This window comes from Pygoscelis adeliae, unplaced genomic scaffold (assembly GCF_000699105.1).
Source record: "Pygoscelis adeliae isolate BGI_AS28 unplaced genomic scaffold, ASM69910v1 Scaffold114, whole genome shotgun sequence".
NCBI classification, from domain to species: domain Eukaryota; kingdom Metazoa; phylum Chordata; class Aves; order Sphenisciformes; family Spheniscidae; genus Pygoscelis; species Pygoscelis adeliae.
The window spans coordinates 4948404-4961740 of NW_008824587.1; the positions used below are offsets into that span (position 1 = coordinate 4948404).

At 44.4% G+C, this 13337-nt stretch overlaps 1 protein-coding gene across 1 annotated transcript in view; it reads right to left on the reverse strand.

The window, feature by feature from the left end:
- The window catches only part of GOLGA2 (golgin A2), a 20027-nt gene that overhangs the window by 2435 nt on the left and 4255 nt on the right, over positions 1-13337 (reverse strand). The window contains exons 4-24 of the mRNA XM_009322202.1: positions 12057-12191; positions 11393-11436; positions 11181-11244; positions 10648-10707; positions 10094-10174; positions 8386-8424; positions 7835-7897; positions 7495-7588; positions 6724-6830; positions 6097-6155; positions 5707-5848; positions 4556-4645; positions 4272-4379; positions 4085-4172; positions 3221-3567; positions 2285-2398; positions 1771-1995; positions 1382-1481; positions 1206-1294; positions 439-592; positions 204-271 (exon numbers count right to left, since the gene is read on the reverse strand). Of these exons, the coding sequence (XP_009320477.1) occupies positions 204-271; positions 439-592; positions 1206-1294; positions 1382-1481; positions 1771-1995; positions 2285-2398; positions 3221-3567; positions 4085-4172; positions 4272-4379; positions 4556-4645; positions 5707-5848; positions 6097-6155; positions 6724-6830; positions 7495-7588; positions 7835-7897; positions 8386-8424; positions 10094-10174; positions 10648-10707; positions 11181-11244; positions 11393-11436; positions 12057-12191 (2271 nt within the window). The remainder of the gene's footprint in view (positions 1-203; positions 272-438; positions 593-1205; positions 1295-1381; positions 1482-1770; positions 1996-2284; positions 2399-3220; positions 3568-4084; positions 4173-4271; positions 4380-4555; positions 4646-5706; positions 5849-6096; positions 6156-6723; positions 6831-7494; positions 7589-7834; positions 7898-8385; positions 8425-10093; positions 10175-10647; positions 10708-11180; positions 11245-11392; positions 11437-12056; positions 12192-13337) is intronic.

Genomic DNA, 13337 nt, shown 5'->3' on the forward strand with positions numbered 1-13337 from the left:
CGCGGGGGGGGGGGGGGGGGGGAGTTACTGCTGCAAGCTTTCCTGTGCTGAGACAAGCTTTTTAGGAAGTAGCTTATTATTATGGAACATCTGCTACTTAATCCCCTACAGTTTGTCTGCGTGTGCTATAAGAGTCTGACACTGGAGGAAAGTCTAGCTGAGCAGGGTAGCGGGGCTGAAAGAAGAGGCGATCCTTTGCTTACCTGTAGTTTCTCCATGGCAGTTTTCAAAGCTTCGTGAACCTCCACTGGAACAGTATCCATAGTGGAATCTGGAAGGGACAGGCGTAATTCACAGTTCCTCCTTGGACTCACAAGGAGGATTCACAATTTTGTGATGCACTAACAAAACCTGTAGATCTGTTTCACAGCAGCCAGCGCAGCTGGCCGAGGCATGCCTCCATATTCACACTGGCCCCAAACTGCACCAAAGGTTTACCTCCGCCCAGCATGACGTTATGTTGCTGCTCCTGCCTAAGAGCTGCTATTTGCTGCAGGAGGCTTCTGCACTGCTGTTTCTGAGCAGCCAGCTGCTGCCTCCTATCTTCTCGCTCCTTCTCCACTTGGCACATGGCAGATGTCAAGAAAGCGACCTAAGAATTGCAGAATATGCACATTAGTGCTTCTCCTGTGTGAAGCACAATCAATCGTGCATTTCAGGACAAACAGAGTAACAGTTTACCCCATTTTATTTACGGGTACAAAACCAAAGTACTAAGCGACTGCCCTGGAACTAAACCAGGCAGCAACTACTGCATCTTTTCTCATTCCCAAGTAGTACAAATATGCAGGTTAAATACTAGCTCTCAGGATACCTGTTTGATAGCAGTATTTTCCAATTATGACTGTACTTACAGAAAAATCTAGTAGATATTCGACACCATTTCCAAATTGCCTTTTAAACTAAAGAGAACATCATCATCATCGTAATGAGAGAGTGACTCTGCCAACCGAGTTGTCTTCATAATTAAAGCCACTGCCAGACTTCCAGCCTATCTTGCAAGGATGCTGCAGAAGTCTTGGGTTTTTGCTGCTATGCACAAGGAACTGTTACACTCCCCTCATCGCTGTGCCTCAGCTGGTAGGGATCACAGCTGATAAACAACCTGCTCCATGCACCCAGTGGAACCTCTTTGCAATTTAACCCGCCACCTAGATGTTTGTTTAGAACTAAAACCAAAGGCTTTTCTACCCATTAAGACTCACCATTTCTTCATGGCTTTCAAACTTCTCTGGGATCACAAATGAAGATGTTTGGATTTCTTCGGTCATTGCTTCACTTTCGACTCCATCTCCTGTAAAAGGAGGAAGGTGAACAAAGAGGTAATACCCCGGAGAGCCCAGCTCTACCTCCTCCCTGGAGACCAGCTGCAGCTACTCACCATCTAGTCGGTGCAAAATCCTGCCATCCAGGTCTGCTGCTAACTGACTGATCTGGGCCTGCAGTTCTTTGTTTTCCTTAGCTCCAGCTTCCAGACTTACCTGCAAGAGAGAAGCAGAAGATCACTGAAACCTGTGCAAGCCAGACTGCAAACAGTCACTACATCTTCAGGCAGTAGCACCACACACACACACAAAAAAGCCCCAGTGCTTCTGCTCCAGACAAGTATCGTTCACCTGTATTGCACAGGATGTAATCACAGAATCATAGAACAGCCCAGGTTGGAAGGGGCTGCGAAAGATCATCTGGTCCAACCTTTCGCTCAATTAATACTTAATGTAGTTAAGCACTTTTCCTCCTGTCTTTCCACTTGCCCCTTTTTACTGTTACCTTGGTCTGCTGCAGCTCTTTCAGGTGCATTTCCACTGTCACCTTCCCCTGAACCTCCTCATGCTGTAGCCGATCCATAAGCTGTGTCTGAAGCAAGTACTGTTTGTGCAGTTCCTCCTTCTCAGCAGACAGCTGCTGGTACGCCACGGTGTACTGTTGTAAGTGGCTGTAGTACTGGTCCCGCTGCTCCTGCAGCCCCCGAGCCTCCTGTGTTTTCAGTTCCAGCTAACATAACAAGATCGAACCATCACATCAAACCATTTCTGCCAGAAAAGCTGATCCCTGTGTCGTGATCCAAACTGTCAGCATTGCCCCAAAGCCACCAACGAGGCAGGCAGCCACCATCTGCCCCCACATGCTGGTCCCCCACATCAGACAGCAGACGACGGGGGAAGGCTCCCAGCTTGATCATTACAGCACCAATTTCCATCTGTCCATCAAAGTTTGGGAAGTTGCCAGCAGTTTGCATAAACCGCTACATACCTGCCCTGCCATCCCACCGGCTGTTGCTTACCGTTTCTTTGAGCTCCCCCAGGTTCTCCTGCAGCTGCCCAAGCTTCTTGGCCAGCTCCTTCTTTACATGTTGCTCTGACTGTAGGGCACTTGTAACCTCCATGTTTTCATTTGTCTGCAAGACAATTGCCACTGTATAAGGAAGTTGCCCCAACCACCATAAACATACACTCTCAATAAACCATGTTCGTTCCCCATGCAACAGGGTGCCATCCCTCATGTTATTCTGGGGTGTAACTAAGGGCCATAAATCGACTGTTCAGGGCAGTAAATAACTTACAGAAAGGTTCAGAAGATGGGAGAAGAGCAAGGAAAGAGCCAGGGGAATCAGTGCTGGGACAGTGCCAAGAAGAGGCCTGGCACATCACATAGCCTGTCAGCTCCAAAGCAGATGGGTGGTACGAATGTCCCAAACAGAGCCACAGACATTCAAAAACAAGGAGTTCAGAAAGGACTAAAGAAAAACCGGTGGCTAGACCATGTGTCAGTTTGCCAGGGCCCCAAAGGGGAAGCTGCTACATTGAAAAAGCTAGAGTAAGGATTCAGCTCCAGGATGGATAAGAATGACAGCAGCAGGAGAGAAGACTCCTGAGAACTTCTTCCTCATGGGCAAATACGGGGAACAGAAAACGGGTATCTTCAAGGGTAAAAGGGCAGGAGGAATACTCAGGGAAGGAAACAGCCTGACTGCCAGGGGATGAGAGGGAAAAGGAAACTGCTCTGGACAAAGATACTGGTTCATCTGCCAGAGCACCTGAGGGAGTAAGGAATTACAGGGAACCTCCTGGCATGGCAGTATGTATCACAGAAGACAGAGCATCCATAGCCTCACAGGACAAGAGACGGATCATGCTTCTGCCAGTTTTTTACATCTGTGCTACAAAAGGATTGCACCAGTGAGGGAAGCAGTGCAAAAAGATGCACGAAAGAGACATACCAGTTTGACAAACCCATTCTGCAGCTCAGCCAGCTGCTCCTTCAGCTCCCGATTTTGGCTCAGTGCCCTACTGATGGTGGCCTTGTCACTCTGCATGTCCTCCAGGATCTGCTGTCTGTCCACAGACTCCTCGTTGTAGCGCTGCACAGCCTTCTCGAGCTCCAGCAGCTGCTCCTCCTGCTCCCGGTTGAGGTGGCTCAGCTGCTCGTTGTCCCGGACCTGGGCCTGGTACTGCCCATGCAGTTCCTCCTTCTCTTGCTGCAGCCGCTGGATCTCTTCCTGAAGACTCAGCTCAGCTGCTGTGGGCCCTGCTGGTGAGGAAGGCTCAATATCCATGGGCTTAACTGCTGAGGAAATGGAATCAAAGCCAGCTCAGTCAAAGGGCTAAATAGCTGTGTAATACACATCACTGTTACATACACAAAGCATACCCCAACCTATAGGGCTCTATGACCCAGAAGGTATCACCAACTGCAGTATCCAATCCTCACTGCAGGGCACTGAGAGGAACAAAGGAGCAAAATGACCCCAAAACCAAGCACAGCATCCTGCCGTGTGCTGCTAACTCCCTCACAGCCCTAACGAGAGCATCCTGCCGCCCCAAACTCCTGGGCCAGAGAGGCTGACAGTACAATCAGGCAGATACTAAAGACATAAACATCTGCTGGTCAATTATTTGAAGTAATACACTTGCTGTTTGCTAGGATGAAAGGTTTCTTTGGGTCACCACCAGGCTTTCAGCTGCCTTCACAGCTTCGGAGCATCAGACCTACTTGCAACTCGTGTGCAGAAGTTCCTGCACAGTGGGGACAGAGCTAACCAGCTGGTACTCTGCAGCGTGAAGCCCCACTTTGGAAGCCCTACCTGATTTGCTCAACAGCTCTGTAACATTGCCTTCCAGCTCCCGAATTTGGGCCATGTGCTTCTCCTTCTCCTCTGCCATTGTGTGGACCTGCAAGGCCACACAAGTGAAAGTTAAAACAATGTTCATGGTGCATTTACTCCTGCCCACGTTTGTCAAAAGCAGCTGTGATACTGCCCCTGATATTACCTGCTCAGAGAGCTGCTGTACCCGCTGCTGCCAAATGCTCCGCTCCTCCTTCAGTTTCTCTACATACCGATCTCTTTCTGCCTGGAGCTGGTGAAGTGACTCTGAGAGCTGTTCAAAACAAAACACAAAGAAAATCATATTGGCTAAATAAATTTGGCAGTGACTGCTTAAGGGATAAAGCTTGAAGAAACCAGTGTGAATGCAAAGCTCAGGCTGCGTTCTTCTGCCACACAAGTTTCTTTACAGATGTCAAGATTTGGACCATATTTCATACCACCTCTTACCTGAGCAACCTGGGTTTCCAGGCTCGCCTTCTCCTCCAGTGCCATCTGCAACTGCTGGTTTGCATCCAGGCTCCCTGCCTGATTTGAGAACTGCCAACAAAAATCAAAGTTACGGCAAAATGTTCATTTCTGCGTAGCCTTTCCCCTGACAGTAACCTGCCACATGATCCATGTTGTAACCTTCTATAGTTCTTTAAAGTGCTCCAACTCACAAGTGAAGTTCAATAAAAAAAAAAGGGGGGGATTAAAATCAAAAAGCTTAGATTTTAGCCCTGTAAAACAGGTTGAACTGGGCGGCTCCTCCCTACCAATTTTATATTTACCTTTTTTTTAATTAAGAAAATGCACTTTAATCACATCATTTGACTCAGAAACTTTATGCATTTCCAGAGTCTGTATTATACAGCCAGATCAGATGGTATAAAAGCTTGTGACCTTAAAGGTTGTCAAACATGTCAGGAATTTAAAGCCAATGTCTGGAGCATGTCAGTGGACTAAGTAGCAAGGCTGTTTCAGTTGAGACACGGTACTTTTCCCAGAAGAGTAGCAGCTGGCTTTATTTCAAGGGTAACTTAAGCCACTGTCTGAGGGGAAGAAAGAAAAAAAAAAAGAAAAAAAGAGCAGTTTCTTCCCTCACAGGCTCACCTTAACACCAAGCTTGCTCTCTGAACTGCTAACAGCTGGCTTCATGCCTTTCTAACTGGCTGCTTCTCTTAACTTTCCCCAGCTGACCTTCAAGTTGCCACTGTCCAAATCACCACCTTCTGCCAAGGGTGGGTACAAACACCACCCCTACTCAACTGGTTTCTCAATGAGACTGCACAACAACTGAGTAACCAAAATGCTGAACAGATACAAGCAGGACAAGTCACCATATTTTTACACTTGGTATGTTCAGTCACCCTCTCATATTGTATAGCGTTCTTTTAGCAGACCAATGTCACAATGTCTTTCAATCTACTGCTCCAACTCCTTAGAATATAGACTTTCTGTTCCTCAGAGGCCTCACTGAAAGCCTTTTATGAAGAGGATGTCTTGATGGTATTTTGTGCCGTCCTTTAAAAATGAGTTAAGTCCTGCCCCCACTGTCAGAAGCAGTCTTACAATGATCAGCGTGAGCTACCCTCACATCCCAGAAGTGTTATGGTTACCTGTTGAATCATCAGTTCAGCCATTTCCAGTTTCTTATGCAAATCCTCCATATCCAACTTCATAGCTGAGTTCTTGGAAACCAGGGAGTGAACCTTCTCCGACAGCTCCGAATTCTGCTGCTTTATTTCCTCACTACTTTTGCTGAAACAAACAAAAAATTAAGTGGCATCACTATACGTACATTTGCTGATGTCCATGTTATAAATTTACAATCCAGTTCTTCATAGCAGCTAGAATCACAGAAACATCACATCTAGTGACTTTTTTTTTTTTTTAATTGAATATCCAACCTCCCAAGTCACCACCTGTGGTCTGTGCCCCTTGTTATGTTTTGTGGCTCTACTGAGAAGAGTAGTGTTCCTCTGCAGTAACAAGCAGAATGGACTTACCTCCGTTTGTACAGTTCCAGTTTCAGGTTGTCTCGCTCCTTCACTAACTCTTTATTATGCTGGAGAAAAAGGAAAGTATTAATTCACCTACAGTCTTTAGCCAAACAAATAAGATGTTCAAAAAATACTTCATTTCATCTTTAGCAGATCAGCTAAAGTGGAAAAGGTTGTAACTGGCAAAATCCTCAGGACAGGTTTGCTTAGAACCTCCTGAATTTGCCAGGATTAAGCCTGCTCAGTCTTTTCAAATGTGATGCTACTAACTGAACATGAGGTTATTTCTGCAAACTTCTGGATTAATCTCAATACTAAAGTGTCTGTTTGATGGAGACCCGCCTGGGACAGGGTCTCAGTGAGGCTTCTGTTGTGTGGAGCTGGCAAGACTAATGAAGTAAGGTGCCAGATCTGATGACAGCAACTGGACCATATGATTAGTGGTCACAGAAACCTGAATGAAGTTTGCCTTGATGATGGAGAATACAGGGCTTTACAAGGTTAATTAACAATTAACAAGGTTAATTTCTGTCTCTTCTCTAAGCAGGGACTACAGACTTTGCAGTAGCATAGCGACAAGCAAATAGCCAAAGGCAGAGCTGCTGGTTAAGCATAAACAGAGGTGACTCTTACCTTCTCTGACTGTTTTTGCTGCATAGAGATGGAGGACAAAGTACGTTCTAGCTCCGATACCCTCTGGCGAGATGAATGTAAACGAGCAGCAAGGTTTTCAGCTTCTCCTGAACAAGTCAGAGCAGAGTCAGTGGAGGCCAGACCACAAAGAGCTTTTTGGAACTGGCTGAACAGCACTTTCTACTTTGTCAACAAACTCTTAAAGCAGCACAGAGCTTTGTAAATCAGTAGACCTGGTTCCACTCCTGGCTCTACAGGTGAATCACTAGCAACTGTGAGCAGTAAAGCTCTCTGTAACTACCTTCCTCACTTTTAGAGGGAGAGGATGAAACTTCCTTTGCAGAACAATAGACAATATGTTGTTTGGGGTTTTTTTCCCCTTAATAGAATAAATTGCTCAAATTTAGTTCAGAATGAAAGGCTCAGGTAAAACCTACATTAACATGACAACTGTGTGGGAGGGAGGGCAGAGAAAAGGGAACAAAGTTTTAAAAGAATCAGAAGAAAGTCAAGAAAGGAACAGTCTGGGGTAGTCACCAGGCCCAAACAGGCTGACAAGGCTTTAGTGATGCACAAAGAACCTCAACTGCCATGGGATCAAGAGGCTCCCATTTGGGGGCAGCTATGATGACAGAAGCAGTGACGGTGCCAAGTATTGCTCATTAAGGAGTCAGTGAGTGTTGTGAGCTGGCTGCCAGCAACTATCATGCCTGTGACTTGAAATCCACCATTTAACCGACAGCTTGAGCTGGAGTGCTCGCAGTTAATTACCTGATTTCTGCCGTGCAGCTTGCTGAGTATGTCCAAGGGCTGTCTGCAACTCAGACTTCTCAGAAACTAGAATTCCAATAGTCTGGATATGAACCTTTGAGAAAGGAAAATCAGCTCAGCGCAAAACTTCTTTGCTTGTAACTGCAACGTCACTGTTGCCACACAAGGCTAATTCAGTGAAGGTAAAGAGCTCTTGCAGTTGAGTACAGTCTGGCTGACTGACTCCCAGTTTTCCTGAAGGCATGGACTCATGGCTTCCAGGATGAAGACTGTGAGTGGTCAGTAATCCAGAAAACAGCAGGACCCAGATGATATTACTGTAATGGAGGCTCTGCCTTACCTGTAGCTGTTCCCTCAGTGCTGCTTGCTCTTTAGAAAATTTCTGTTCGAACTCCTTCTTTTCCTGTATAAACAAATGATGCCTATTCAGCACAAAAATGTAAATAGTTAACCCTTGTTGGTTTATGTCAAACTAAAAAAGCAGTGATTCGTTGGTAGTATCTCCAGCATCTAAATGATACCAGTATTTCTAAAGACATACTTCAGTCTTCCATTATTTGAACTACTTCATTATTTATCCATCCTAGAATAGCAATGACAGCATAGCGCAATCACTGCTAGCAGTGTTTGGAATGCAAACTACTGGCAAGGACTCAAACAGTAATCTCCTGCCTCCACTGCAGTCCTCCAATACTCGAGCATTTAAATATTAGCTTTTGTCAAAATAAGAGCGCTACCTGCCAGGCCTAACTCATGAAGTCAAAATATTCAACCTTATGCTACAAATGAAACAAGATCATGCAGGCCTGCGCCACAGTCCAGTATGCTTTCTAGTCCTCAGAGAAACAGATGCCTATTTCTGTATCTATCCAAAAATAGGACACACTTTACCTTCTCCAGCTGATTCACCGCTTCTTGGTTCTGCTGTTTCTACAGAAGAAAATGGATGCGCCAGTATTAATACAAAATACTCTCATACTGCTGAAACGCATTTTCACTTTAATGAAGTAGGATATATGCCAAATTAATGCAAACAGGATTTCCATTATCCTTTTTATAGAAGACTAGGAAGTTCATCTTGGCTATTAAAAATAATAGATTTGGGGCTCCCTTCACTAATATACTTTATATGCCAGATATGTTTTTCATTGCTCAGTATATTACCACAGTTGTTCTCAAATACACTACTGAAACCCGTGTACGTCTGTATCTGAGCATCCGCCAACTTCAGTTAAACTTGCATCCCACATCTATGAAATTAATCGTAGTAATCTTGGTGTATTAGGATAATCACCAAAAATGCTTTTAAAACACACACAAAAAACACCCCCAAAACCCAAACAAAAAACATAGTCTTTTCCTTTAACTGAGACCTTAGACCTTTATCCCACTTAACAACTGGCCTGTAAGTCATGCAGAGCTGCACTTACGTTGGCAGGCTTCTGCAAAAGGTGGTATGAGAAAGAGCTGAGGCCAAATGCAAAGAAAAGGGATAATTCTGTCCTAGCCAATGTCAATCTTATGGATGAAGTGTCCCTTCCAACTTGAGATATTCTGTGATTCTAAGTATTTGGAGATTTTTCCCCTTCCCAAAGAGTGGACATTGGCCAAGCTGTTTCTTTACTACTACTACTACTACAATGCATTTTGAAACATGACTACAGACGGAAGAGGGATGAGTTAGAGGTTTTGATTCTAGCAATGCCAGTGCACAACATAACCAGGAAAAGCAAAGGCAAGACCACAAATGCAGCAAAGGCCCTACACAATGCCAGGCAAACAGAAAAGCAGGCAAACAAGGAGAATCCTGGGTGGGCAGTGCACTATACCAGGTACCTCTGCAGCCCAGCTAAAAGACAGGAAGAAACAAAATGGAACAAAAATAACCCCAGACCAAAAGTAAAACAACAAGAGGCGTCATGGGGTACACTGGGAAATGCTGAACTTTGGGAAAAGTGTAGTTCGAGAGAGGAACAAAATGGGGAAAAGTATTTCACACAAGAAAGGCTCTTTTCAGACTGAAACAACTCCACTTAGCTGCATTTCTTGCAGTGTTAAAGCTGAAGGCTGAAAAGCAGCAGCAGAAATCCATGCAGGCCACAGGACAAAGCAGTTCATTCATCGTGCCAAGAGAAGCCGAGGATATGATCAGAAACCAGCCCCAGGCTCTCTCTTAGACCTATTGCTCCCACTCTGCTGATATATTTAGAACAGCATCACCACCTGCAGAAACAGGTCTTCACACTGCTGCCAGCACCAGAATTCTGTATCTCAGGGATTCAGACCAGGACCAGAAATAGCTATTTTATCAGGATGCTTATCATCCAGGGAAAGCATGATGAGATCAACAGAGCGCACTTAAATGGAAACAACAAAACTCTGTTTCTTGTTCCTCAGATGAGCCAATACATTCACAAGTGGCCTTAGACTTTGATCCTCTTAACAGGTCTTCCCTACAGCCCATTTTGTTCCTTACAAAGTGCTCTGTAAGCAGCCTTCCTTGTGGCACTATGAGAGAAGCCATAACCTTGCAGACACCCAGAGAGCATGGAGGAGCAGCAGAGACAATGTCAAATTGGTCGGTTGGATTGTTTCTTACCAATTCCTCTATCTTTGTAACGAGCTGTTTGTTAGTTAGATTGCTGGAATCCAGGGCTACTGCCAGCTCCTGGTAACGTGTCTGATGGGCACATGCAGACAGGAGAAAAAGGAAGGAGCAGAAGAGGAGGAGGGGAGGAAAAAAGCAATAATTAAAAAGGACAGAAAAATAAATCATTATCACAGTTTGATATAATCAGATTTTCCAAACAAGATAAAATCTATGGTTTCAACAAAAGCAGCTGGGACATCAACATATTTTATCCATTTCTGCCCAGGCTTCATTTTGACATAAAAGTGAATCAGAAAGAACTGCAGTTCCATGGAAGCCAGATTATCCCCAGTCCCCAAACTGGAAACACCTCCAATACCTGCCTCCTACTGTTGACCACAGCCACCCGATTACAGCACAAGACAACACTAGACAGCAATGTGTGATGTATGTGAACTGTGCATTCAGTTAGGTCTCATTCACACTGCTGTAAGCACAGAGTCCCAATAAGTGATCAACAGTAGCAAATAAGAAGAAAAAAAAATTATAGACTGAGAACTTACTTCCATTTCCTTAATATTTGTGGAAGAAACAGCACTCTCCCCATTCACATACGACGTAGACTAGAAGTAAACCAGTCAAGTAAGTCAGTTTTATTCCCCAAGGCACCAAATCACTATTAAATAAGAACCGACTGTCATAATACTACTTCTTACAGCACCTTTCACTTCAAAGTAGTGACACAGACAGGTACAGAAAACATACTTTTCTGGCTAAGCATAGATGCAGACTCCCCCTGTGACAGTGATGTGAATTATGCAGATTGACTTCAGATTCTTCTCCACTAAATCAATAATACAGCTTTCCATGAATACATACTGTTCATTCATCCCACTCTGCTTTTCTTCCTACTGGTGAAATTTTACATTCCTAAACCAGGAGGTTTTGCTTCTCAATGCTTAAGTATCTCATTGTTTAGTAGGATGTCTGCAGACACCTCTGAGATTGAAGAGTGTTTTCTTGAGCTGACTGCTTAAAGCTCCACATCAAACATCAAGAGAATTAATAGGATAAATGGATCAAAATGAGGCCGTACCTGAGAAACCAGGCCATTGAGTTGTTCAGACAACTGGCGGAGACTTTCTGTAGACGAGAAAGACCTGGGAACAAAGAAAGACCTTGCGATGAAAATTTCTCCCAGAGAACTGCCCAAATCAGAACAACACTAGGGAGGAATAAAACCTTAATTTGTTGGACACTTTGGGATCCTGTTGCAAAGCTGTTTGATAAACAAACACAGACACTCACCTGTTCTCATCCAAAGCATTTTTATGATCCTCAGCTTCATGAATCTGTGGATTGAAACACAAAAATTTACAAGCCTGTAAAAGAAGATGGGAGTCACATTTATGAATATGTCACTAAGACTTGATTACATCTGGGCTCGGCTTCCACAGGACCTGTAATTACTGCTTCCCAAAGATGAACTTCAAACCACCAACTCAGTCCTGGCTTACACATAATTTCTGAGTAGCATGAACCTGGGTTTCTTTGAATGGAGAAACTTAAGTGTTACAGGCTTTATGTTTGCTGTTACTATTTATCAGTTTAATCAACACTTTGCTTTCCTGGGAAAAACTTCAACTGAATCTTTAAGTAGTGAAAAGAAATGCAGATTGATCTGACCGGAGACCTTCTGTCTTATTAAGGGCACTTTCTGCTAATGAAAGAGGAGAGGAGGGGAAGGAAAATAGCAGCTTTGGGAGACGCAGGGGCATGTGCACGCCAGTACTCTCTCTGCTCTCACAGACAGATGATGACTAGATGGAGAGTGGAGAACGGAGTATTTTTAACAGGAGAAAATCTGAACTAGTCATGTCGTATTTATGAAGATCATCTTTCTCAGAAAAAATGTGGTGTTGCTAACCAACATTCAATGGTTCAATGGCAATATTCATGATGATTCACAAACCTGTGTCAGCTGCATGCTCCCAGGAGCAGGCAGAACAGAACCACAACTAGGTAGACTGTTGCTGTTAGATAGCACAGGGACATCGGTAGCAAGCTGTTCAGCATTACGAGTGGCAACATCACTGTCAAAGTATGCCTGTCACAAAACACATCACAGGAATTACAGCCTTCATGCAAAATGAATGAAAACACACATGAACACATCACCTTGTGATCTGCCTGTGAAAACTAGACAGATGTGAACAATCAATCATTTAGAAACATGTGGAAGGGAATCTGTGTTCTCCCCAGAGCAAACGGGTGACTGCATCAACCCACAAACAAACGCTGTCCCAGGCCTGTGCCCTCTCAGAGCCAGTCTGAAGAACCGGTGTCCCATAGTCAAACTCGCTTCTTCAACATGGGGCAATAACGTCACCCAACTCTAAGTTCACACGCTAGGTTTACTGCAAAGGAGTCACCAAAAAGCAAGCGAGGGCAAAGCCAAATGGCAGTCACTCTGCTCTGAAAAGCACTACCTTCAAGATGTGTCTGGGGAAAACACAAGATCATTGTATGCAAATTAAGATGGAAAAGAACAGGTTAGTGACTACTTGAAAACTGGGTTAGTCAAACTCAAATGCTCCGTCTAAAACTCAGTGAAGTTTGTGGCATGCCATGGACCACAAGTTTAGAAACAGGACACTTATGAACAGGCCAAACTCAGCGTGGCTGGGAGCGGGTGCCTGTGGCCCTGCTGGAGCTATGAATCCCATGACTAGAAGAATCTAAATAGAAAAGAGAAGGGCAAAAAACTATTTCTGGACAGCGATGCAAGTTCTCATCCAGCCTTCGTGGGAGGATGAATAGCATCTGATGACACCTCTACCAAGTCACAGTGAACTGGACAATTTCATCTATCTTGTACAGCATCAGAGGGCCATAAAGGCCTAGAGCAGTGTTCTCATGTTTTATGGCAATTTGTTTTATTTCATCATCTCCGGTAAATCATCATTTAACAACACTACGAAGCAAATGAGACCAGCTGTCAGCATTCAACCCCACCAATATATTGCAGCTCTCTGCTATTCCATCTGAAAGAGCTCTCTCTTACTTCAGTCACTCCTTTCTTGGCACTTCACAGGAAACAAGAAATCTCTCTCTTGGCATTCCCCGTTTACCTGCTCAGCGCTTCATTCATGAATCAAGCAGCAAGAATACAGTAACAGTGAAGACGGGTTTAATGAAAGCAATAAGCTGGAAGACTGCAGAGGGAAGCAAGTAGAATTTTCTCAATTTCTTT